Below are 27,363 nucleotides of genomic sequence, written 5' to 3'. Positions count from 1 at the left end.
CACTTTGGATTGTTTGGACTCGGGTAGCCGATGCGGAGGCATGACCAAGATTGTGGAAAGAATCTAAAGCAGCTTCACCCATGTCACGACAGCGGACGCTTCAGGTCCACATGCACAAGCCCGTCATGAACACGCCTCCTCAGGAATGCTACTGGAGCTTATTGACTGTCAGATGATACAGCCCTCTTCAGATGGCACGTCAGCAGAGACTGCTGTCGTCCAGCGTTTACCGTAGGGCAGGGGTCACCAACCTTTTTGAAACTGAGAGCTACTTAAAGGGTACACATTTATACGAAGGGCTACTTGTTTGATATAAACTTCCTGAATAACAAATCTGACCAGGTGCACCGTGTCGGCTACCTCTGCCGGAGACTGTATGTGTCGAATGTCCAACGAAACAAAACATATTGAAAGTGTGAAAGATGCCATTTCAAACTGACCCCGGAGTAAAAAGTCTGCAGCAGAAGTGGAACACATACATAAATGTTTTTCCATTCCATTATGAACCGCTTATCCTATTCAGGGTCGTGGAGCGCTGGAGCCGATCCCAGCTGTCATTGGGCAAAGGCGGGTTCACCCTGGACAGGTCACCAGTCTACTGCAGTGCACATAGAGAGACAGACAAGCATTCACGCTCACATTCACACATCCGGGCCATTTAGAGTCCAACTAACTAAAGCTGCATGTCTTTGGACTGTGGGAGGAAGCCGGAAAGCCCGTAGGGGAGAACATGCATCTCCACACAGAAGGACCAGGAACCAAACCCGGCCCTCTTACTGTGAGGTGACAGTGCTGGCCACCACACCACTGTGCAGCTCCTGTATTTATTTAATTGTTTTAATATTTAATTTAATTTTAAAATTATAACTATTTATATCAGTATCACTCTATATACTGAGATATTCAGAGATCCTCATAGTTTCCAAAATGAGGTGTAGAATCAGAGGCAACACAAGAAAGGACACAGATCTGCACACTTTCTGAAAAAAAACAAATCAGCAACCACAGAACCATGATCAAATATTGCTTGTCTACGTGTAGTTTTATTGGACAGGTCTTCGTTTAATTGAATTTAATGAATTAATTTAAATGAGTCAGTTAAAATAATTCAGCCAGTTCTGAAAATGGCTTTCCACAGTTATTTTCTTCTGACTTTAGTATGCAATATGATATACTAATCACTAAGCTATTACAAAAACAACTTAATAACCTGAGTTGGTTGTTGTTTCTTTTCTGTTTCAGACTCTGACAGAGACCAAGAGGAGAGCCATGTTTTCAGGCAGACCAGAGATCAAGCCGTAAGTACACACAGACGTGTCTCCGCTCATACAAATGCACAACCCGACCACGCTACTGTCGTTCTTCTGCCACAACAATAAAGTCTCCATCAGTATTCACGGAGCGCGAGATGGTAAATGTTTTATTCCGGTGTTCTAAATTCCCTTTTGAACGCGCCATCTGTCCTCCACACAGCCGTAACACACTCCACTTCAGCTCTGGATGTGGAGACGACACTTTTCACTCTTATGGGAATGCGTTTTGATGAGTGCAATGACGGCTTTTTCTGCACTATATTTTACTTTACCGTAGTTGCTAATGTTTTAAATAAAGAGCGTTGTTGACCTTATTTTACTTTCTGAAAAGAGTTGTGCATTCGTGAGCTTAACTCCATATATAGGATACTAAATCATTCTACCTCCCTAGTTGTGTGTGTTTGTGTGTGTGTGTGTGTGGGGGGGGGCGTGTTTATAGATTTTCACAGTGAGTGTGTAACTGATGCCGTTTGTCAAAATTAAAATGTGGTTGTCGATAATGACTCCTAATGAGTCTTTTTTGAAAAGCATTAATAATACAAATCAATAATAACATCAGTTATTCTTTTAAGGAGTTTAGCTCACAAACTGCTCTGGAGAAGGTGTGGTTGATTAAGAGTCGGGGGTCACTGCGGCCTGACAACAGGTGAACAGGATGTTTTTACCAGATGAACCATGCAAGGGTTTAAGAAGCATTGGAGGAAGGAGATGTGGGAGGCTGGGACATGGCGTGTTTCCTCCAGAGAGGAGGTAAGAGGTAAAGGAAAAAGGGGGGTGGGGGACCAGCAGAGAAATTGTGAAAAACACACACTTTACAAATTACAAATAAAAACACATGACAGTAAAACTTCATGAGGATCGATGTAATTATATCGATTACATTAAATAAAGGAGATACATTATTATCCCCCAGTCTACCAGTGAGAGAAATGTGTCCCAAATCATGAACTTACCCAAAAGGATAGAAGGGTTGGTAACAAAGCCTGTTCAGCATACTGAGTACAACAGCTTGTCTTTGTTCAAGCTGCATGAGCCTCACAGGCACGCCGTGACTTACATGCAAGCAGCTGGGGAGCCTTGAGCAGCGGTTGCTTCACCAGAGTAAAGAATGTCAGCGGTTGCTGTGAAATAAATCCCCCCCCCCCCCCCATTCCCTGTGTGCTTTAGATTCCCCCAGAAACAACAATGGAGGCACAAATGATCTTGTTAGTTAAAGTCAAAGGGTAAAATCCCAACGGCAAAAAAAAAATTCAAAGTGACCTAACGCCATCCTCTGCTGTGTGGGGCAGGTGAAAGACAAGAGGCGGTCGCCCCCCTCCAACAGATCTCCCTCCGCCCAACAACGCAACCCTCACCACAGCGGCTCTGCAGACGAACAGGAGAGCCCTGAGCGAGTGGTAAGACATACACACACACACACAAGGGAACCCATTTACGCATGCATGGGTGGTACGTGTGCCCATAAAGTTTGTGAAGAAATATGAAAAAGCAATACAATTAAATTCCAGTTCACGTGGTGCTATAGGATTGCTGGGAGAATGACTTGGTTGTGTGTGCAACCAAGTAAATTAATATGCAGTACCATGGGGGCAATGCATGAACAAACTATGTGGTCAAGTCATAAGAATAACTGTTTTCCCTTTTGAAAGAATAGTTTGTCATTGGGGAAATACTCCGACTGGACTTCAGACCATTGCACACAACGTTTTTTGTTAATCCACCAAATGTTAAACACACAGCATCCGACGAACGTTTTATTATTCTCTCTGTTGCACAGGTTTTCAAAACAATGCATAGCACGACTCGCATACGGGGCGAATGAATGACTGACATGAAGCTATCAGTGAGCGTAATCGCTGCTGTGTGATCTTTCGACACATCCTGTATTTTGCGACCGATTCCAAGTCGATCTGCGATCACCTCACCTGCCACAGTCTCTCTTTAAATTCCACCATCTCTGTCTTCTTTCATTTCTTTATCGAGAAAGTGCTTCGTGCAGGATGAGAGACGAAGTGAATCAGTCTGTCTGACGCCATTTTGGATGATGATGTTTGCAAACGGTGGATCTTAAGTGGTCAAAAGACCGAGCTCGACAACCTCACAGTGAGGACAAGACGCCAGGAAGTCGCTGCTCCCAACCAGGACATTGTCTTTCCAAGCAGCAGATACTCTTTAGAAAACCTCTTACTGCAGCAGGGTCCGACAGTCCGCCCCGCGCAGCCCTGGTTCTGGTTCTCCCCTGCCTGACAATTGACAATTGAACAAAGCTTTTTCAACCAGAGTTTGATTGTTTCTGTGTTGTTCTTTTGGTTTCTGGACATCCACTCACACTGCACATCATCTCCTGAACCATGTCCGCGGTGTCTGTGTTGTCTGCAGGTGCAGAAGGAGAAGCTCTATGCAGAGCTGAAGCAGGTGTTGAGTCAGAAGAGAAGTCATCTGAGAGAGTCTACCTGCCAACTGGCCCAACCAGAGATGGACACCGAGCCCACAGACAAGCAGACAGTAAGCAGCAGTCAGATGAACACTATTACATGAGGAGGAAGTATTGATTACATTAGTTTGTATCGGTGGTTGATCAGCAACCGAAGATTATAGTTTTAACTGCCAGTATGTGTTAAAGTTGATAAAGATTAGTTTCCTTCTATGGCTCGAGTTGTTTCCTCCGCTCAGTCACTGGAAAACTGGAAGTAATCCAAGAATAGAGTAGATAAAAGAAGGTCACTCTAATAGATTAGAGTGACCTTGTTTTAAATGATTCCCTTATAATTCAGACAAATAGAGTAAATCGTCCGTGTCCCTGGTAGTGGGGTCGGATGCATGTGTAATTTTTCTCAGTCATTTCAAATTGGTGTTAAAGTTTGGTTTTCACTTCTAAGTTGAAGTTTAGGGTCTATAGAAAAATTTGAGTCCGAGTGTCAAACACACAGATAAAAAATGGCCTCTAGGGGGCGCCGCAAAATATGTAAACTGCTACAACTTTTGATTAGATTAACCAAATTTAACAAATGAGGTATGTATGGATTCAGAATTAAAAGGAGAAACTGGTATGCTAAGCATTTGGTGACCAGATAAAAATAAATACACTTTTAGCCCAAAATATTACATGGACACAAGCGAAATTATGCTTTTTTAAAGATAAAGTCTGAAAATATCCTCACAGTTGCTAAGGAATTTTACTTTTTAATGTTATTTCACAAGTCAAGACTGTGTGGTGATTAAACTGAAATTGAAATGCTCCTCACTCTTCTATTCTATGCCCTAGGAGGCGCCGCAAAATGTAGTAACAGCCATGAACTTTCTATGTATTGATTTAGGATCAGGTGTCTCAACTTTTTTCAGTCAGTCAATCAATCAATCAATCAATCAATCAAGCCAACAAGCCATCATTTTATTCACAAGAAATTTTCACAAAATAACTTTATATCTGGAAGAAAGTAAATCAATAACAATAAGAAGATAAACAATAGTTTTTCTGGCATTCAAAAAATGAACAGAGGACCATAGGGCTAACATTTATTCTGAGAACTTCACTCTACAATGATAACTATAATTTACTTCTTTGATTTATTCTATGTCAGTCTTAGAAGTTCTGACATGTGCACTTGCACAGACGTGTGCACTTTAACTTCGCCTTCATGCACTTGCACCGAGAACTGGCAGGTCGACTTGTACAAGTACTTGTACAACCACACTTCACACTCCACACTTCACAAAGGACTGTTTCCTTTAGGCGTGTCCGGTTCACGATTTTCTGGATACCATATTGTTCCAGTCTCTCAGTCATCATCTCTGTTAGATCTTGCAAAGCAAAGACTCTACTACCCCCGCTAATTTCTTCTTTTATGAATTGTAGCAATTCATTTTCTGCTGTGATTTCAAGGTTTTCACTCACTGTGGTTTGTTTACAAATCACATTGTAACGGTGGTTAAACATTGTGTAGCATTTCAGATGATACTTTGCTTCAATAGCAACCAGATCTCCTTCTGCAAGGAGTGCCAGAATACGATCTTCTCCTAGTTTAACTGCCTTGTCATGTATCTCTTGGGTAAGTGATAATTTCTGGAAAGAATAGTCTACTGCATCTGTTTCTTTAGCACAGAAGAGACATAGATTGCGGTTAACAGGTTCTCCAGTCCGACAAGATCTTCTATTTAGACCAGGCAATCCCTCACGGGCAGTGCGTTTTTTTGCGTGTTCAAATGCTGAGGATCTGTAAAGCTGACGACATGATTTGTGCCAGGATGCACGATTCTGCTGCATCAATTCTTCATCTGGAAGATCTACATCTGGGTGGGGAGCCGCACCAATAGCTCTAAACTGACTCACAAGGTTGATGATTTCTTTGTAGGCTCCCACTCTACGACTGGCAACTGGATTCGCAAGAGGGCAAACAAGTTGTTCCTCAGTTTCTTTTTGGCACAGAATGCACAATTCCCATTTTCTTGTATCAGCCATCTCATAAAAACAGAATTCAAGCAGCCCATACCCTGCTTGTTGAACTCCTGTATTTTGTCAACAGGAAAGATAAAATATAATAGTTTTGTATTTACCTTTTTGTAACCAAATCAAACTTAAGTATGTTATGTAAAATAAACAGCTAAAAACCTAAAATTTACACAAGTGCAAGACCCAGTAGACCTATTCATTCCATCCTGCTGCCAGCATTAAAGTTAGCTTTAACTGGTGCTAGCAAAATGACTAATGTTAATGCTAGCTACTGTTTGGATTTATTAGCTACTAGCTGTGGTTGATATTTCACAATTTATCACACATTATTTGTCGTACAAGTTCATTAAAAACATAACTTAGCATCCAAACATGTTCATTGTTGTTTTCTTACCTTCAACATACCAATATTGCCAGAGAGAAATTAGCACAGATGCTTGATTGTCAAATGAAGGGAAATGTGTCTGCTAGTCTGCCCTCTTGTGGCAGTAGATGGCATAACTCTACTATAACCTTATTTTTCATGGATGAAAGCAGCAAAATAATTAAAAAGTGCAACAATAACAAAAGGCCTGCAAGTTGGGTGCTTCATATCACGTAGGCTATATGCAGCCATATTTGTGTACGGGTATCCTAGCTATGTTTGTGCTATAGGGATATTCTGAACACCAATCTTAAATCCAGTCGAGTCATTACACAGCCTTTATTTACAATAACTTTAAAAATCATGTTTCATAGCAACTTTGAGGACATTTCCAGACTTTATCTCCAAAAAAAGCATAATTTCGCTTGTGTCCATGTAATATTTTGGGATAAAAGTGTATTTATTTTTATCTGGTCACCAAATGCTTGGTATACCTGTTTCTCCTTTTAATTCTGAATCCATACATACCTCATATGTTAAAATTGGATAATCTAATCAAAAGTTGTAGCAGTTTACATATTTTGCGGCGCCCCCTAGAGGCCATTTTTCATCTGTGTGTTTGACACTCGGACTCAAATTTTTCTGTAGACCCTAAACTTCAACTTGGAAGTGAAAACCAAACTTTAACACGAATTTGAAATGACTGAGCCTTATACGACCCCACTATGGTGATTCGGATAATGCACTCTCCCTTTGAGATGCAACAAAAAAATAAAGATTGACTTTATACTAATACTTTATACTTATGAATACTTATATTGAGTTGTCTAGTCACTCTTGTCCTTAGTTGATAAACCATTAAATTGAATACATAATAAATATTGTCATTCAAGGCTTCATATTGAAGTATGAAGTGTGAATCTAAAGTATTACTGCAACAACAACTCCAGCAGTCTGAGATCAGTCTCACCACAGATTAATGTCCGACCAAAACAACATGGAAATTAAATGCTCCCCTTGTGCCTGATTTTGTTAAAGGTTGAGCTGTTAAACGTTGTATGTGTGTCTGTCAGTGTGTGGAGGAAGCCTCTCAATCCATCGATATCGTGGTGGAGACGGAGGCGGAGGCCGGTGCCAGCGGCTACAGTGTGACTGGTGGAGGACAGCGAGGGATCTTTGTGAAAGACGTCCTCAGAGACTCGCCAGCCGCCAAGCATCTCAGTCTACAGGAAGGTACCTGCTAAATGATTAGCGTGCCCCATTGTTATTAGCTGTTTTGTGATGTGTCTATGCTTTATTCAGGTGAATCTTTGAGGGTGTTAAAAAGGCTTACCATGAACACATGATTTCAGAAAGATTCTAGACTTACATAGTCTTCCTTCAAGTAGAGAAACCCGGTGCTCCCACCTGATCCGATCTTTCAGCAAGGAGAAGTAGTTATGTTGCTTGAACCTAACCAAGTATTTCACCATAGTTTCCTAACTTGTGGCATAGTCTGAGGGTATGATGTTCAAAATGACTGAACATATTAAACCTTAAAGATCTGCTGTTAGTGTTAATTACGTCCATATAATTAATGTGGAAGAAGTGAAGACAAGACAGCAACGTTTATTTAAGAACAGATATTCTTACTAAAGTATTTACAGAAATGATTGCTTTTCCCGTATTCATTATTCTTAAAGGGTAACCTCAGGCTTAAAAAGCAGTGTCCTCTCTGGTTTAAACTGTCTCGCCTGTTTTACCTCAGACCACACCCAGCATGTTAATCTACAAAATAACTAATAACTCAAGCTATCAAATACATGTAGTGGTCTAAAAAGTACAATATTTGCCTCTTAACTGTAGAAGTACAGTACTTGAATACAAGTTACTTTCCACCACTGGTACTTGCTTTTAAGAATGTATTTGTATCATTACATCTATTGCATCTGTCCATCCTGGAGAGGGATCCTCCTCTGTTGCTCTCCTGAAGGTTTCTTCCCTTTTTTTCCCCCTGAAGGGTTATTTGGGAGTTTTTCCTGGTCCAATGCGAGGTTTTGGGGCAGGGATGTCTATGTGTACAGATTGTAAAGCACTCCGAGACAAATTTGTAATTTGTGAAATTGGGCTATACAAATAAACTGAATTGAATTTCATTTCATTTCATTTGTGCAGTTTTTGGCTACTCTACTCATCACTGGATGTAGGACACTGCCGCACTACCAGTCCCTTATACATGGGGGATACCAGGATACTGTACATCAGATTGAGTTTAGAATTTGGATTTTAGACGCCAAACCCCCAGTTCCATAAATGACTTTGAAAGGTCTTAACCAGTGGTCCCCAAACTTTTTCCTAAGAGGGCCACATAACGTTTGCCTTGCCTGCTGGAGGGCCAGCCGGGGGGGGGGGGGGGGGGAATGTGCTCACCTGTGCTCACCTGTGTGCGGTATTGTGTGGTTGTTGCGTTGCGAACAAACATCGCTGAACATGTTTCAAAGTGGAAATATCCGCTCAAGGTAACCAGTTGTTCCAGATCCCTTCGACCAAACTGTTCCCATGAATACATAAGAAATGTGACTTTATGGATCAATATATAAATTACTTGACTTGAAACTAATATCTGGTGGTGCAGCGCACAGACTGCGCGTCTTTGAGTGCAGACTCCTTTTGCGTGAAAGGGATCGAAACCAGGTCGGGCGATCTTTTTATTTTTTCGAAAATGTATTTCTTCATACGTGGCTGTGATGCACTGCTCACTTATACAATCGTAATCGCCGAAATGGATATGAAAGGTGGCTTGAAGATCTCCAGCAATATGTTTGTGAATGTGTGACGTATCTGGTGAGCGAGACAGCCCCGCTGCAGATGTTAAGAGAACACAACGCACGCGCAGGGAAACCAGTAGGTTTGAAAACCAGTAGGGGTGTAACACCGGCATATGTGTTTCATGGCAGAGGAGATCTGCCGCCGTAGGTGGAAAAGTCAGAGACACCTATCAAAGAGAGAAGAAGAGAGAGAGCAGCGAGAAGCGCAGTGGGAGAGCAGCTCAGTCCACTAAAAAGTGGAAGTACTCTGCGGTCGCGACGCGTCTGGTCTGAACACACTTTTTTTTCGACACGCGTCGAGACTGCTGCGTCCGGTGTGAACACATTCAAGCTAACCTAATTTCCCAAACGCTGTGGACATCTGAATGCTGATTGGCCGAGACGCGACACGTCCCATCAAAGATGTTCTATTGCGAAGAGCACCACTCACTCCGCATTTTCTCCGCGTCTTTATCACTGCAATCTCAACGGCAGCGGGCCAGGTGAAAAAAATAATAAATTGGAACGCGTCTCTGGTATTGTTCAGGGGGCCGGTCCAAATGGGGACCACTGGTCTTAACACTGGACCTAGAAACTTATGCTGCTCTTTGTGTGAAGGTGACCAGCTGCTGAGTGCCAAGGTCTACTTTGACAACGTGAAGTATGAAGATGCTCTGAAGATCCTTCAGTGTGCAGAGCCGTATAAGGTCAGCTTCCAGCTGAGGAGGACCATGCCTGAACCAGAGGTCTACGTGCAGCCTCGAGTTCCCAGTGTGGAGGTCAAAGATCCCAATGCCAGGATAGCCAAAATGGTAATCAAATATATTCTGCATTTCTATGTGGTATGCTGTCTCAATGGAATTGTGCTGTTTTAAATTAAGTATAATTTTCAATTGTTTATAATCCGACTACAATTGTAGCATCTATTGCTTATAAATATGTTTAAACATCCAATCGTGTCCAATTGTGTCTAATTGTTTAGAACCTCAAATTAGATTAAAAACATGCAGTTTCCAAATTCTTTCATATTACATTGATAAACCTGAATGAAGAAAGCACCTCAGCGAATAGTACCATACTCAATCTTGTCATTTGTGTGTGTTTCAGTGTGTGAAGGACAGCAAGCCCTTTAAGACCAAGAAGAAGAGAGGTGGTCGTTTTGGTCTGAAGAGGCTGAAGGAGAAACGCAAGGAGGAGCTGGTGATAGAGGGTACGCCCCCCAGGCTGGAGATGAGTGACGTCGACGTGGAGTTTTCTCTCCCCAAATTCAAACAGGAAAAAAGTACAAAGGTTGAATCAGAAGGAGAAGGAACAGAAGAAGGAGAAGAAGAAGGAGAAGAAGAAGGAGAAGATGCAGTGGGGAAGGCAAAGAGGAATAGGTATGCCTTGTTTATGTCCTTTCTGTTTTTACTTTTCACATTGAAATATTCATGCTGAGAAACATATAAGCAACATCTGAAGAGGTATGTCGATCAACATTATGATGGTAAAGTATACTGTAATACAATACTATTAGTGCCTGCATTTCAAAGATACATTATCTGAAAGTTTTATTTTTCTCTTTTAGAAATACTTATTCTAATGGAATTTTGGAATAATTGCTGTATCTTTGTTATAATGTTTGTTTCCCCCTTCATCTTTCCCTCCTTTCTTTATGTGGTACTCTCAGGTTTCCACATATGAAAACAAAGAGTTACACTGGAGAAGACACAGGAGGAAAAGTGGGCACTGGACGACTCGAGGGACAGGTGAATATCTCTTCACCTGAGATAACGGGAGCTAAGGTGAAAACCAAAGGAAAAGGAAACAAGTTTGGAATTACGTTTCCTAATACCAAGCACACAAAGTCAGGCTCAGCATTGGAAATTGGATCTGCAGAACTGAACCCTCCAGGTGTGAACACCCAGTTACCATCAGTGGAGTTCAGTTTGTCTGGTGATGAAAACCCGCACATGGAGAAGGGAGGGGTTAAGATTAATGTACCTGATGTGGAGTTTGCACTCCCTTCAGGAAAAGCTGAGGCATCTTTGCCCACTGTGAAGGGAAAGGCTGAAATTAAGGCTTCTAAGATCAACATCAAAGGAGGAGCTGATGCAGAGGCAGCTGTGGGAAAAGGGGTTGTAGACAAAGGAAAAGGAGATGCAAAGTTGAGAATGCCAAAGTTGAAACTGCCAAAAATTAGACTATCGCGCCATTCTGATGAGATAGATGGTGACATCAAGGTGAAATCCAAAGGAATGGAAATGCCTCACACTGACATAAAGGCTCCAAAAGTAGCAATTAAAGGAGGTGGGGAAATGAATCTCCTTGAGGCAAATATCACCAAACCAAAGAAGAAAGTCGATCTCTCATTGAAAACTCCATCGATTCAAATGCCTTCTGTCGATTTTTCTGGATCAAAAGTGACGGGAAATTCTGACGTGGAAGTCTCACTCCCGGAGTTTAAAGGAGCTGGGAAGACAGCAATCAAAATGCCTACTGTTGACATCTCTGTGCCTGATGTTGATTTGGAATTAGACACCAGATGCAGAATTCCTGATGAGGTGGAGGGCACTTTCAAAGGGCCCAAAATCTCCATGCCAAAGGTTGATATCTCTTTGCCAAATATTGATTCAGCCAAAGTGGATATTGAAGGTCCAGAATTTGGAGGGAAATGCAATCTACCTTCTGTAGACATCTCTCTCCCAAAAGGGAAACCAGGTGGGGATGTGGATATGGATTATTATGTTGGTGGAGATGGAAAATTCAAATTGCCTGAGTTTGACATATGTCTTCCAAAGATTAAGTCACCAGAAGGTGAAGTTAATATGAAAGGAGAAGGCTTCAAGTTACCCAAAGTAGACTTGATGCTTCCCAAAGGCAAAGCAGGACCACCTGATTTTGAAGGAGGAACATTTCAGTTACCATCTTTTGACATTTCCCTCCCTAAAATGAAAACTGGTGAGATGGAGGTCGACATCGAAGGCCCTGAATTGAAAGGTGACATTTCAATCCCCAAAATTAAGTCTCCAAAAGTAGATATCAGCAATGAAGTTCCTGATATTAAAGGAGGAAAGTTTAACTTGCCAACTGTTGACATTTCAGTCCCCAAAGGAAAAGTTGAAGGTGACCTTAATGTTGAGTATCCTAATGTGAAGGGGGGTACATTTAAAATGCCCAAATGTGATGCTTCTTTACCAAAAGTGAGACTCCTAGAGGGTGATGTCAAAATAAAAGGCTGGGACATCAAGGGAGGTAAGATTGAGTTGCCCGACATTGATATGTCACTACCCAAAGAAAAAACAGGAGTAGAAATTGACATTGAAGGGCATGCTGGAAAAGGAGGCAAGTTTCATATGCCCTCTGTTGATATCTCACTTCCTAAAATAAAAGCAAAGGTAATTGATGTGAATATTGAAGGTCTTGAACTTAAGGGAGGACAAATCAACATGCCAGACATTGATCTGTCACTCCCTAAAGGAAATGCTGACCTGATTACTGAAGGGCCTGAGTTCAAAGAAGGCAAATTCAAAATGTCCAAATGTGATGTTTCACTTCCAAAGATGAACCTGCCAGAAGGCAATGTCAAAGTTGAAGGACCAGAGATGAAAGGAGGAGCTATTGCATTGCCAGTTGTTGGAATTTCAGTTCCAGTGGGAAAATTCGAGGGAGACATCAATATTGAAGGACCATCTGGAAAGGGAAAGTTTGAAGTGCCAAAAACTGACCTATCTGGTAAAAAAGGTGGTGGGCTCCAAATGCCAAGTCTTGATATTAATCTCCCCAAATTTGATCTTGACCTCAGCCTTCCCTCTGGGCTGAAAGACAAAAGTCTTAAAGTGGACACGAGTGGTCTGGAAGCATCCGGAGATTTAAAGATTTCTGGTCTCAAAAAAGATATTAATCCACCCAGGATAAAAGTGAAAGGTGCAGATTTCAAGACAGGAGGTGTAGATGGTCTAGATGCATCACTCACACTTCCTTCCGTCAAACTACCGACAGTTGACATCTCAGCTCCTAAGGTGGATCTAGACTTTGGCCTCACCAAACCTAAAGCTGACGATGTGGAACTTCTTAAAGCAGAGGGAGACAGGCCTTCTTCTGGGGGCAGCTTTGAGATACCTGATGTCTCCCTCAAAATCCCCAGTTTCTCTCTTCCTAGGTTTGGTGGAAAGTCCAAGAGTGATGATTTGGCAATATCTGGCCCCAAGGGAGATGTTTCCCTCAGCCCACCACATGTGGAAGGAGAGATAAGGGCACCATCAGTGGACTTTGATGGGGATGGAAAAGTAAAAGTGAAAAAGACTCAAATAAAAATGCCTTCATTTGGTGTCTCCAAAAAGCATGCAGATGCATCTGTGTCTTGTCCTGATGTGGGTGTAAAAGTAAAAAAGGGAGGAATTGCCATTTCTAAACCAGAAATCAGTGTTGAGAATAAAGACAAAAAATCTAAATACAAAATGAAATTCCCCAAGTTTAAAGTATCATCACCAAAAGGTCAACTCCCAAAGGGAGAGGTTGATGCTAAATATGAGGCAGAAGTGGAAGGGAAGAGTGGCTTCCATGCACCTGATATCAAACTACCAAAGTTCTCCATGCAAGGATTTGGCTCTAAAGAAAAAGATGTAGGCAAACCAAGTGGTTACCTTGAGTCTAAAACAAAGGTTAAGATGCCCTCAGTTGAGCTATCACTACCAGCAGTTAAAACAAAAGAGACTGAGGTTCTTCTCCCCAAAGCAGAGGTTGATATCAGAAGTTATGAGGGTAACTTAAAAATTCCCAAAACAATTGACGTTACCATTCCCAAAAAAGACCTGGATGTATCCCTGCCTAGAGTAAAGCATGAGACAAAGATTGATGAAATAGGAGGCAATTTCAAGATCCCTGAAATTGACTTGTCCTTGCCTAAAGGGAGAATGGGAAACATTGAATGTAACATATCTCTGCCCAAAGGAAGGATTGAAGGTCCAGATGTTGAAATGGAGGGAGGTACCGGAGGGAAATTCAAAATGCCTCACATTAAAATGCCTAATATCGACATGTCCCTGCCCAAAGGAAAGATTGAGGGCCCAGAGACGGATATCCAAGGAGAAGGTGGACATTTTAAAATGCCTCAGTTCAACATGCCCTCTGTTGATGTATCACTTCCCAAAGGAAAGATTGAGGGTCTAGATATTGAAATGGAGGAAGGTACCGGAGGGAAATTCAAAATGCCCCACATGAAAATGCCCAGTATCGACGTCTCTCTGCCCAAGGGAAAGATTGAAGTTCCAGATGTTGAAATGGAAGGACGCACTGGAGGGAAATTCAAAATGCCTTCCATGAAAATGCCTGATATCGACATCTCTCTGCCCAAGGGAAAGATTGAAGGTCCAGATATTGAAATGGAGGGAGGTACCGGAGGGAGATTAAAAATGCCTCACATGAAAGTGCCTAATATCGACATTTCACTGCCCAAAGTAAAAATTGAGGGCCCAGAGACGGATATCCAAGTAGAAGGTGGAAAGTTTAAAATGCCTCATTTCAACATGCCCTCTGTTGATGTATCACTTCCCAAGGGAAAGATTGAGGGTCCAGATATTGAAATGGAGGGAGGTACCGGAGGGAAATTCAAAATGCCCCACATGAAAATGCCCAATATCGACATCTCTCTGCCCAAGGGAAAGATTGTAGGTCCAGATGTTGAAATGGAAGGAAGTACTGGAGGGAAATTCAAAATGCCTTCCATGAAAATGCCCGATTTCGACATCTCTCTGCCCAAGGGAAAGATTGAAGGTCCAGATGTTGAAATGGAGGGAGGTACCGGAGGGAAATTCAAAATGCCTTCCATGAAAATGCCCAATATAGACATATCTCTGCCCAAGGGAAAGATTGAAGGTCCAGATGTTGAAATGGAGGGAGGTACCGGAGGGAAATTCAAAATGCCCCACATGAAAATGCCCAGTATCGACATCTCTCTGCCCAAGGGAAAGATTGAAGGTCCAGATGTTGAAAAGGAAGGAAGTACTGGAGGGAAATTCAAAATGCCTTCCATAAAAATGCCAGATATAGACATCTCTCTGCCCAAGGGAAAGATTGAAGGTCCAGATGTTGAAATGGAGGGAGGTACCGGAGGGAAATTCAAAATGCCTCACATGAAAATGCCTAATATCGACATTTCACTGCCCAAAGGAAAGATAGAGGGCCCAGAGACGGAGATCCAAGTAGAAGGTGGAAAGTTTAAAATGCCTCATTTCAACATGCCCTCTGTTGATGTATCACTTCCCAAAGGAAAGATTGAGGGTCCAAATATTGAAATGGAGGGAGGTACCGGAGGGAAATTCAAAATGCCCCACATGAAAATGCCCAATATCGACATCTCTCTGCCCAAGGGAAAGATTGAAGGTCCAGATGTTCAAATGGAGGGAGGTACCGGAGGGAAATTCAAAATGCCTCACATGAAAATGCCCGATATCGACATCTCTCTGCCCAAGGGAAAGATTGAGGGCCCAGAGACGGAGATCCAAGTAGAAGGTGGAAAGTTTAAAATGCCTAATTTCAACATGCCCTCTGTTGATGTATCACTTCCCAAGGGAAAGATTGAGGGTCCAGATATTGAAATGGAGGGAGGTACCGGAGGGAAATTCAAATTGCCCCACATGAAAATGCCCAATATCGACAGCTCTCTGCCCAAGGGAAAGATTGTAGGTCCAGATGTTGAAATGGAAGGAAGTACTGGAGGGAAATTCAAAATGCCTTCCATGAAAATGCCCAATATTGACATATCTCTGCCCAAGGGAAAGATTGAAGGTCCAGATGTTGAAATGGAGGGAGGTACCGGAGGGAAATTCAAAATGCCTTCCATGAAAATGCCCGATATCGACATCTCTCTGCCCAAAGGGAAGATTGAAGGTCCAGATGTTGAAATGGAGGGAGGTTCCGGAGGGAAATTCAAAATGCCTCACATGAAAATGCCCAATATCGACATCTCTCTGCCCAAGGGAAAGATTGAAGGTCCAGATGTTGAAATGGAAGGAGGTACCGGAGGGAAATTCAAAATGCCTTCCATGAAAATGCCCGATATCGACATCTCTCTGCCCAAGGGAAAGATGGAAGGTCCAGATGTTGAAATGGAGGGAGGTACCGGAGGGAAATTCAAAATGCCTCACATGAAAATGCCCAATATCGACATCTCTCTGCCCAAGGGAAAGATGGAAGGTCCAGATGTTGAAATGGAGGGAGGTACTGGAGGGAAATTCAAAATGCCTTCCATCAAAATGCCCAATATCGACATCTCTCTGCCCAAGGGAAAAATTGAAGGTCCAGATGTTGAAATGGAAGGAAGTACTGGAGGGAAATTCAAAATGCCTTCCATCAAAATGCCCAATATCGACATGTCTCTGCCTAAGGGAAAAATTGAAGGTCCAGATGTTGAAATGGAAGGAAGTACCGGAGGGAAATTCAAAATGCCCCACATGAAAATGCCCAATATCGACATCTCTCTGCCCAAAGGAAAGATTGTAGGTCCTGATGTTGAAATGGAAGGAAGTACTGGAGGGAAATTCAAAATGCCTTCCATGAAAATGCCCGATATCGACATCTCTCTGCCCAAGGGAAAAATTGAAGGTCCAGATGTTGAAATGGAAGGAAGTACTGGAGGGAAATTCAAAATGCCTTCCATCAAAATGCCCAATATCGACATATCTCTGCCTAAGGGAAAAATTGAAGGTCCAGATGTTGAAATGGAAGGAAGTACCGGAGGGAAATTCAAAATGCCCCACATGAAAATGCACAATATCGACATCTCTCTGCCCAAGGGAAAGATTGTAGGTCCTGATGTTGAAATGGAAGGAAGTACTGGAGGGAAATTCAAAATGCCTTCCATGAAAATGCCCGATATCGACATCTCTCTGCCCAAGGGAAAGATTGAAGGTCCAGATGTTGAAATGGAGGGAGGTACCGGAGGGAAATTCAAAATGCCTTCCATGAAAATGCCCGATATCGACATTTCACTGCCCAAAGGAAAGATAGAGGGCCCAGAGACGGAGATCCAAGGAGAAGGTGGAAAGTTTAAAATGCCTCATTTCAACATGCCCTCTGTTGATGTATCACTTCCCAAGGGAAAGATTGAGGGTCCAGATATTGAAATGGAGGGAGGTACCGGAGGGAAATTCAAAATGCCCCACTTGAAAATGCCCAGTATCGACGTCTCTCTGCCCAAGGGAAAGATTGAAGGTCCAGATGTTGAAATGGAGGGAGGTACCGGAGGGAAATTCAAAATGCCTTCCATGAAAATGCCCGATATCGACATCTCTCTGCCCAAGGGAAAGATTGAAGGTCCAGATGTTCAAATGGAGGGAGGTACCGGAGGGAAATTCAAAATGCCTCACATGAAAATGCCCAATATCGACATCTCTCTGCCCAAGGGAAAAATTGAAGGTCCAGATTTTGAAATGGAAGGAAGTACTGAAGGGAAATTCAAAATGCCTTCCATGAAAATGCCCGATATCGACATCTCTCTGCCCAAGGGAAAGATTGAAGGTCCAGATGTTGAAATGGAGGGAGGTTCCGGAGGGAAATTCAAAATGCCTCACATGAAAATGCCTAATATCGACATTTCACTGCCCAAAGGAAAAATTGAAGGTCCAGATGTTGAAATGGAGGGAGGTACCGGAGGGAAATTCAAAATGCCCCACTTGAAAATGCCTAATATCGACATCTCTCTGCCCAAGGGAAAGATTGAAGGTCCAGATGTTGAAATGGAAGGAAATACTGAAGGGAAATTCAAAATGCCTTCCATGAAAATGCCCGATATCGACATCTCTCTGCCCAAGGGAAAGATTGAAGGTCCAGATGTTGAAATGGAGGGAGGTTCCGGAGGGAAATTCAAAATGCCTCACATGAAAATGCCTAATATCGACATTTCACTGCCCAAAGGAAAAATTGAAGGTCCAGATGTTGAAATGGAGGGAGGTACCGGAGGGAAATTCAAAATGCCCCACTTCAAAATGCCTAATATCGACATCTCTCTGCCCAAGGGAAAGATTGAAGGTCCAGATGTTGAAATGGAGGGAGGTTCCGGAGGGAAATTCAAAATGCCCCACTTGAAAATGCCTAATATCGACATCTCTCTGCCCAAGGGAAAAATTGAAGGTCCGGATGTTCAAATGGAGGGAGGTACCGGAGGGAAATTCAAAATGCCTTCCATGAAAATGCCCAATATCGACATCTCTCTGCCCAAGGGAAAGATTGAAGGTCCAGATGTTCAAATGGAGGGAGGTACCGGAGGGAAATTCAAAATGCCTCACATGAAAATGCCCAATATCGACATCTCTCTGCCCAAGGGAAAAATTGAAGGTCCAGATGTTGAAATGGAAGGAAGTACTGGAGGGAAATTCAAAATGCCTTCAGTGAAAATGCCCGATATCGACATCTCTCTGCCCAAGGGAAAGATTGAAGGTCCAGATGTTGAAATGGAGGGAGGTTCCGGAGGGAAATTCAAAATGCCTCACATGAAAATGCCTAATATCGACATTTCACTGCCCAAAGGAAAGATTGAGGGCCCAGAGACGGATATCCAAGTAGAAGGTGGAAAGTTAAAAATGCCTAATTTCAACATGCCCTCTGTTGATGTATCACTTCCCAAGGGAAAGATTGAGGGTCCAGATATTGAAATGGAGGAGGTACCGGAGGGAAATTCAAAATGCCCCACATGAAAATGCCTAATATCGACATTTCACTGCCCAAAGGAAAAATTGAAGGTCCAGATGTTGAAATGGAGGGAGGTACCGGAGGGAATTCAAAATGCCTTCCATGAAAATGCCCGATATCGACATCTCTCTGCCCAAGGGAAAAATTGAAGGTCCAGATGTTCAAATGGAGGAGGTACGGAGGAAATTCAAAATGCCTCACATGAAAATGCCTAATATCGACATCTCTCTGCCCAAGGGAAAGATTGAAGGTCCAGATGTTGAAATGGAGGAGGTTCGGAGGAAATTCAAAATGCCTTCCATGAAAATGCCTAATATCGACATCTCACTGCCCAAAGGAAAGATTGAAGGTCCAGATGTTCAAATGGAGGAGGTACCGGAGGAAATTCAAAATGCCTCACATGAAAATGCCTAATATCGACATCTCTCTGCCCAAGGGAAAGATTGAAGGTCCAGATGTTGAAATGGAAGGAAATACTGAAGGGAAATTCAAAATGCCTTCCATGAAAATGCCCGATATCGACATCTCTCTGCCCAAGGGAAAGATTGAAGGTCCAGATGTTGAAATGGAGGGAGGTTCCGGAGGGAAATTCAAAATGCCTCACATGAAAATGCCTAATATCGACATTTCACTGCCCAAAGGAAAAATTGAAGGTCCAGATGTTGAAATGGAGGGAGGTACCGGAGGGAAATTCAAAATGCCCCACTTGAAAATGCCTAATATCGACATCTCTCTGCCCAAGGGAAAGATTGAAGGTCCAGATGTTGAAATGGAAGGAAATACTGAAGGGAAATTCAAAATGCCTTCCATGAAAATGCCCGATATCGACATCTCTCTGCCCAAGGGAAAGATTGAAGGTCCAGATGTTGAAATGGAGGGAGGTTCCGGAGGGAAATTCAAAATGCCTCACATGAAAATGCCTAATATCGACATTTCACTGCCCAAAGGAAAAATTGAAGGTCCAGATGTTGAAATGGAGGAGGTACGGAGGGAAATTCAAAATGCCCCACTTCAAAATGCCTAATATCGACATCTCTCTGCCCAAGGGAAAGATTGAAGGTCCAGATGTTGAAATGGAGGGAGGTTCCGGAGGGAAATTCAAAATGCCCCACTTGAAAATGCCTAATATCGACATCTCTCTGCCCAAGGGAAAAATTGAAGGTCCGGATGTTCAAATGGAGGGAGGTACCGGAGGGAAATTCAAAATGCCTTCCATGAAAATGCCCAATATCGACATCTCTCTGCCCAAGGGAAAGATTGAAGGTCCAGATGTTCAAATGGAGGGAGGTACCGGAGGGAAATTCAAAATGCCTCACATGAAAATGCCCAATATCGACATCTCTCTGCCCAAGGGAAAAATTGAAGGTCCAGATGTTGAAATGGAAGGAAGTACTGGAGGGAAATTCAAAATGCCTTCAGTGAAAATGCCCGATATCGACATCTCTCTGCCCAAGGGAAAGATTGAAGGTCCAGATGTTGAAATGGAGGGAGGTTCCGGAGGGAAATTCAAAATGCCTCACATGAAAATGCCTAATATCGACATTTCACTGCCCAAAGGAAAGATTGAGGGCCCAGAGACGGATATCCAAGTAGAAGGTGGAAAGTTAAAAATGCCTAATTTCAACATGCCCTCTGTTGATGTATCACTTCCCAAGGGAAAGATTGAGGGTCCAGATATTGAAATGGAGGGAGGTACCGGAGGGAAATTCAAAATGCCCCACATGAAAATGCCTAATATCGACGTCTCTCTGCCCAAAGGAAAAATTGAAGGTCCAGATGTTGAAATGGAGGGAGGTACCGGAGGGAAATTCAAAATGCCTTCCATGAAAATGCCCGATATCGACATCTCTCTGCCCAAGGGAAAAATTGAAGGTCCAGATGTTCAAATGGAGGGAGGTACCGGAGGGAAATTCAAAATGCCTCACATGAAAATGCCTAATATCGACGTCTCTCTGCCCAAGGGAAAGATTGAAGGTCCAGATGTTGAAATGGAGGGACGTACCGGAGGGAAATTCAAAATGCCTTCCATGAAAATGCCCGATATCGACATCTCTCTGCCCAAGGGAAAAATTGAAGGTCCAGATGTTCAAATGGAGGGAGGTACCGGAGGGAAATTCAAAATGCCCCACATGAAAATGCCCAGTATCGACATCTCTCTGCCCAAGGGAAAGATTGAAGGTCCAGATGTTGAAATGGAGGGAGGTACCGGGGGGAAATTCAAAATGCCTCACATGAAAATGCCCAGTATCGACATCTCTCTGCCCAAGGGAAAGATTGAAGGTCCAGATGTTGAAATGGAGGGAGGTACCGGAGGGAAATTCAAAATGCCTTCCATGAAAATGCCCGATATCGACATCTCTCTGCCCAAGGGAAAGATTGAAGGTCCAGGTGTTGAAATGGAGGGAGGTACCGGAGGGAAATTCAAAATGCCCCACATGAAAATGCCCAGTATCGACATCTCTCTGCCCAAGGGAAAGATTGAAGGTCCAGATGTTGAAATGGAGGGAGGTACCGGGGGGAAATTCAAAATGCCTCACATGAAAATGCTCAGTATCGACATCTCTCTGCCCAAGGGAAAAATTGAAGGTCCGGATGTTCAAATGGAGGGAGGTACTGGAGGGAAATTCAAAATGCCCCACATGAAAATGCCCAATATCGACATCTCTCTGCCCAAGGGAAAAATTGAAGGTCCAGATGTTGAAATGGAAGGAAGTACCGGAGGGAAATTCAAAATGCCCCACATGAAAATGCCCAGTATCGACATCTCTCTGCCCAAGGGAAAGATTGAAGGTCCAGATGTTGAAATGGAGGGAGGTACCGGGGGGAAATTCAAAATGCCTCACATGAAAATGCCCAGTATCGACATCTCTCTGCCCAAGGGAAAGATTGAAGGTCCAGATGTTGAAATGGAGGGAGGTACCGGAGGGAAATTCAAAATGCCTTCCATGAAAATGCCCGATATCGACATTTCACTGCCCAAAGGAAAGATTGAGGGCCCAGAGACGGATATCCAAGTAGAAGGTGGAAAGTTTAAAATGCCTCATTTCAACATGCCCTCTGTTGATGTATCACTTCCCAAGGGAAAGATTGAGGGTCCAGATATTGAAATGGAGGGAGGTACCGGAGGGAAATTCAAAATGCCTCACATGGAAATGCCCAATATCGACATCTCTCTGCCAAAAGAAAAGATTGAAGGTCCAGATTTTGAAATGGAGGGAGGTACCGGAGGGAAATTGAACATGCCTCACATGGAAATGCCCAATATCGACATCTCTCTGCCAAAAGAAAAGATTGAAGGTCCAGATTTTGAAATGGAGAGAGGTTCTGGGGGAAAGTTAAAAATGCCTCGTTGGAAAATGCCAGATTTTGACATCTCTCTGCCTCGAAGAAAACTTGAGGGCCCAGATCTTGAAATAGATGGAGTTGCAGGAGGAAACATAAAAATGCCTCACTTAAAAATGTCAGATGCTGAAGGTCCTAATGTAGATGAGGGAGGAAAGTTCAAGATGCCAAAAGTGGACATATCTCTTCCTCACGGAAAACCTTCAATCAAAGGTCCAGAGGTAGAGATTAAGGCAGATGGGGGAGAGTTTAAGATGCCGACTGTCAACATATCTATCCCTGTAGGAAAAGCCAATATTGATATACCAGAAGAGAAAATGGAGGCAGAGGGAGGAACAATCAACATGCCACTCATCAAGATGCCAAATGTTGGTATCTCACTACCTAAAGGTAAAACTAAAGATATTGAAGCACCTGATGTAGAGATGGAAGTCTCAGGAGGAAGGTTCAAAGGTCCACATGTTAAACTTCCAAATGAAAGTATATCACTGCACAAGAGTAAAGCAGGCGAAGCAGAGATCGGCTTTCCAAACATTGATGCAAGAGGGAAAATAAAAGTGTCACAAGTCACATCACCAGATCTGGACATCGACGTGACACTAAGTAAAGCCAAACAAGACACAGAGGCATGTGGAGAAGCTGATCTGCATCTTGAGGGAGAGCACAAAGGTCTGAAACTCAAGATGCCAACAATAGATATCAAAGGTCCAAAAGGAGACCTGGAGCTTGATCTAGGACTTCATAGAGGAGAGGGCAAGAAGGACAGGAAAAAGGTTGAACTACCTGATTTGGAGCTCAACACAGCAGGAACTACCAGCAAAGCAAATGGGCCAAAAGTCAAAGGAACAAAGTTCCGGATTGGAATGCCAAAAAAGAAAACTGGCAGAGATGTAACAGCAGAAGCAAAAATGTGCAAAAACTGTGGCATTGAAGAGTTAGGTGGTCAGGTCAAACACAGATGCAAGAGTGAAGAAAGATTTGATTACGAAGTTGAGATTGAAACCCACAGCGGACATAAAGAGAACAAAGATCGTATTAATATACCAGTACCAGAGGTTACATTACCAAGTATAAGTCTGAAAACCAAACAAGTTTCAGCTGACTTAGGAACAGAAGGAGAGGGTGGCCCATTGTCATCTAAAGCAGAAATCAAAGTTCCCAGGATTCAAGAAATAGAGTTTGATATTGGCACATCACAAGACGATGATGAGGACAAAACAGAAAAAGGCAAGAAAATCAAAATCCCTAAATTTGGTGTTCCATTACCCTTCATCTCCTCTACTGAAGGAAGAATGAATATCTATGGGCAAGACATCCAGTATGAAGGCCCTAAAATGCCAAAAGTAAAGAAAGCTGTTTTTGTCTTAGTAAATCCTTCACAGGCAGATAGGTCCGCTGCATGCACTGGCCTTCTGGAAAAGGAGACAAAATCTGAGACTGAAAAAGAGGACGTCAAAGTGAAAATGACTAAAATCAAAATGAAACCAAGTTTTGACAAGTCCAAAGATAAATCAGCGGCTGTATCATTTCCTCCTGGCAAATCAGGGTTGTTCGAGGTCAGTCTTAAGGGTGAAGGTTCAAGTTCAAGTCTCAACTGTGAAAAAGATGCAAGTCCTCACAAGGGCTCTACGAACAATAAAGGGACATTCAGTGGCAAAATCAAAGTTCCAAAAGTGGAGTTAACCTCTCCAAATGGTAAGATGGCTGCAGAGGGGGACGACATGGAAATGAGTGTGAAATCAGGAAAAGTGGAAGACACGAAAGGGCTTAAAGTAATATCAGACATGACGGCCTTTGCTGGTTTGAGTGAGGATCTCTCGAAGGATGTGGTGTCATCTCATGCCAGAACAGATATGCTGGACAGAGACAGCTCAGAGTCCCCGGCTAGTTCTACCATGGAGTTCAGCTCAGCAAAGGTCAAGACGTGGAGTGAGGTCGAGAGCCAAAGCAGGGAGTCTGAAGAAAGAGAGTCTTCCACCTGGTTCAAGATCCCAAAGTTCAACCTAAAGCCACACTCCACAGGTAAGAATTAAGTTTGACATGGACTTTTACAAAAAAGTTAACGCTGTCCAAGTAAACCATGTTTTATTATGTAGTGGTTAAAAAGGAGACTTGAGACTTGATTACTTGCTAAGAATATTTTGAAAAGTTATCAGGTAGACTCGCCTTTTGTATGTACTTTTTCTTTCCACATTAAAAAACTAACTACACATGTAAACCATTAACTAAATTATATGACTGTAGATGTGATTAAACACATGGACATTTCTTGCCAGGTTAAAAAAAATCTACATTTCATCGTGAAAATTCTGCTCAAAATCAGCCCTAATCCTGCTGGGCCAATTTGGAGATAGAGTCGACTCTTTGGGAATAACATCATAAAATAAAATAATGTAAAGGCATTTTAATCATACGCCCCTCTTCACCTCTTCCCACAGCGCCAGTTGTAGTATTCCAATCACAATACAGCACAAGCCTCTTTTCTCCTTTTTGTGTACTGGGAATTAAGCTATCGGCACATTACAAAATCTGGTGAATCAGTGTTCCTCGATATTGACTCATTATCTGTAATATTGTGTGTCTACTTAGCTAGTTAATAGGCTTATATCTACACTTTAATCACCTTCTGTCCAGTTGCATTATGGGAAGTGGACTCATATTAAAGACTGAAAGTCTGTATATCTTAGCCTTTGCTGTATTGATTTTGGCCACTCTTTTGTGTGTTTTTCCCCTCCCTTTAAAGTGCAATATTATTCTAGAGACAGTAAATCATTGCAGATATCTTTCAAAATTCATAATAATCATTAGTATGTATAAGCTTTGCATGCATGTTTTATACTTGATACTTGCATCATTATTTCAGCATATTATCATACAAGTTAATACAATAAGCATTGCATTATGCATCATACATATATATAATGTGGTGCATATTTGTCCTATTACCTGTGACTTGTTTTGTTTGTGAATATTCTAGAAATTATTAATATCCCATCTCCTTATTTGTCTCTGCTTCATAAGATTAAGTTTCTTTTCCCTTTGGATTTATTCGCCTATCCCCTCTCATCTCCTTGCTTACTTTCTTCTACTTTCCTCTGCTTGTTTTCCTTTCCTCCGCCTCAAGGCTTCCTCCAAATAACCCCAGAGGGTTCTCCTCAGGCCCTGCGGAAGGGGGAGGTGGGGGGTGAGGCCGACGTCTTGGGGTCTTTCTGCCTCAACACCCCAGGGCTCCACTTAACCACCCAGAAAATGTCCGAAGAGCACCACGTCTCCTCCGCCCAGGAGGGAACTCTTACCATGGTAACCAAGACCACCAGAATCACCCAGCACACAGTTACCACTGAAACGCAAGCAGGTGAATCTTCTGCAACCACGACAACAACTCACCAGGTGTCGGACTTCAAGTACTAAGGACGCTGTAATGCTATCTTAAATGTCTCTTTTTTTCTTTTTTTTCATTGGTAAGGTTGCAGTGTTCTTGTATGCTAAGCCTGCAATGCGGCAAACCTCAATTTAGTATATATTTTATGAGGTGAGGTGTGAATATGATGAAAAATGATGAGATTTCATCAGTCCGCAATATTGTCCTTATTAAAGCAACAGAATAATGTTTCTTTTTTGCATTTTACATGTGATTTTTTTTTTTTTACTGTTGATTGAGTTTTGTCCTAATTATTTATCAGACTTTGTTTGGTTTGGAAGTTTTCACTCTGAATGTAAACATGTCACAATACTTTATTATGTATTGTTGGTTGTGTGTAATAATGCGCTTGAATGAGTCTTTCACTCACATCAGCATCATGGATTTAACCACAACAATTACAAAATAACTCATTTTGAACCACTACAGTACAGGCCAGCGTAATATTAATGTAAATACAACTATGTCACTGCCTTTTGGAAGCAGCATCCCTTTGATCGGAAATGAAACTATTTTCATATTCACCAAATCGGGAGTAGAAATTATTTTTTCCTGATCCTATTTTATTTGTCTTGTAGGATAAGTGTGATCTTTTTGAGATTATAGGCTATATACTCTCTTTTACAGCCATAGTTTTATATTTAAGCATTTAGCTGGTGCTGTTACCCAGAGATAGTCACACTGAGTGGGTGGGACACTCCACTTGTTTTCTGCTGTGGGGATCAAATCTGTGACCTTCTGGTAACAGGTTGCTCTCTATCATTTACTGTAGACCACCCTGCTGCTAGTCTTTTTTTATATTAATGTTTTTACTGTACACTGCCAAAAATAGAAGCCACTATATATTCAATGGTAGAGGCATTTAGCTTCATGATACGCCTCCTGACTGGTGCTGATCTTTTAGAACTCTGTGAACTGGTTTGATTTTCAAAACATTGGCAACGGGCTGGGAGGGAATTTGGGGAGTTGCTGTTAGGCGCTTTAACACAGTTAGTGAGAGTTGTAAAAACTGTAATCTTTTTTTCTCTTGACACAAAAAAAATCTAAAATGATGTTCCTGTCAGGCTGCTACAATGGCAGACTGGTTATGGAGTGGCGAGCCTTGATGTTGTAGCAAAGCTTTCACGTCACAAAATAATAATACAAATAATTATAAGTCCCGTAAAGACTGAAGCAAGGTGGTCAAGAACAAGAGGAACAAGGCACGTGTCCCTTCTGATTAAAATGGCTTTGATAACATTCTTCTATTTATTTTTGTATACAAATATTTAAGAATATATTACAAAATGACGTTAAATGTTAGAATGTCAGATATATAAAAGCATTTTCATTATGGTCCTCGAAACCTTATTTAAAAAAGCATCTCTCCTTTTTAAAGTACAAATTGTTTTAAATTGCAGGGAGGGGGGACTTGCGCCGTCTTTTAGATCTTTATTTCGAAACGTAAGTTTCATTCGCAAATGCAGTATCTACCATTTGACAAAAACAACTGCTATTGATATGGCAATAAATGAAAACTACAGATTGTATACACATAGCCATTTACAGTTTCACAGGATACAACTATCTGATTATTCAAAATAAGGATTAAGTTATAAAGCATTCAAGAATGAACACTTAACTTTGACTACTTTACTTGGTTGATAGTTGGAATGAAATTGTGTGATAAAATGCATAAATCCTAACAAATTGCCTCCCTCACTGTTTTTCATGAATAACTTTTAACACCATGCCTGTATTTCCGGGGAGAAAGAGATAATAGATTGTTTTAAAGCCAGGTCGAGAGTAGTGACATGTCAAGGTAACACACTGAGTAGTATATATGCGAGATGTTTACCTTTCAGGTGTTAATCTTTTAGATTATGAGGGTTTCAGTGCCAAGTGTTTTTGTCAAACTGCATTTGAGAGAACGTTGTTGAAGTTGTTACATCAATAAAATAATATTCACACAAAAATTCATTTAAATGAATGTTTGCCGATGTCTTGACATTCAGAGCTTCTAAATTATTGGATTTATC

General features: G+C 42.0%; 1 protein-coding gene across 1 annotated transcript; it reads left to right on the top strand.

Moving 5' to 3' along the window:
* Window positions 1-191: 191 nt before the first annotated feature.
* On the top strand, window positions 192-27,304 carry prx (periaxin). Its single transcript, XM_056441243.1, has 13 exons — window positions 192-279; window positions 1,243-1,298; window positions 2,603-2,710; window positions 3,693-3,818; window positions 7,201-7,360; window positions 9,532-9,725; window positions 10,021-10,292; window positions 10,583-18,554; window positions 18,820-18,954; window positions 19,019-19,398; window positions 19,731-19,767; window positions 20,238-23,946; window positions 25,049-27,304. The coding sequence occupies exons 1-13, from the start codon at window positions 192-194 to the stop codon at window positions 25,333-25,335; spliced, it is 13,524 nt and encodes a 4,507-aa protein (XP_056297218.1). The 3' UTR covers window positions 25,336-27,304.
* Window positions 27,305-27,363: the final 59 nt, after the last annotated feature.

This window comes from Pseudoliparis swirei, chromosome 20 (genome assembly GCF_029220125.1).
Source record: "Pseudoliparis swirei isolate HS2019 ecotype Mariana Trench chromosome 20, NWPU_hadal_v1, whole genome shotgun sequence".
Classification (NCBI taxonomy): Eukaryota; Metazoa; Chordata; class Actinopteri; order Perciformes; family Liparidae; genus Pseudoliparis; species Pseudoliparis swirei.
Note: the sequence above shows the minus strand (reverse complement) of the source record. Positions and strands in the feature narration are given on the sequence as shown.

Bases quoted from the DNA above. Each gene is read 5' to 3' on its own strand.
- prx (XM_056441243.1), top strand. From the start codon at position 192: ATGGCACGTCAGCAGAGACTGCTGTCGTCCAGCGTTTACCGTAGGGCA. The intron at 280-1,242 runs GTACACATTTAT...TTTCTGTTTCAG, and splicing joins AACTGAGAGCTACTTAAAGG to ACTCTGACAGAGACCAAGAG. The intron at 19,768-20,237 runs GTACCGGAGGGA...TCACTTCCCAAG, and splicing joins GGATGTTCAAATGGAGGGAG to GGAAAGATTGAGGGTCCAGA.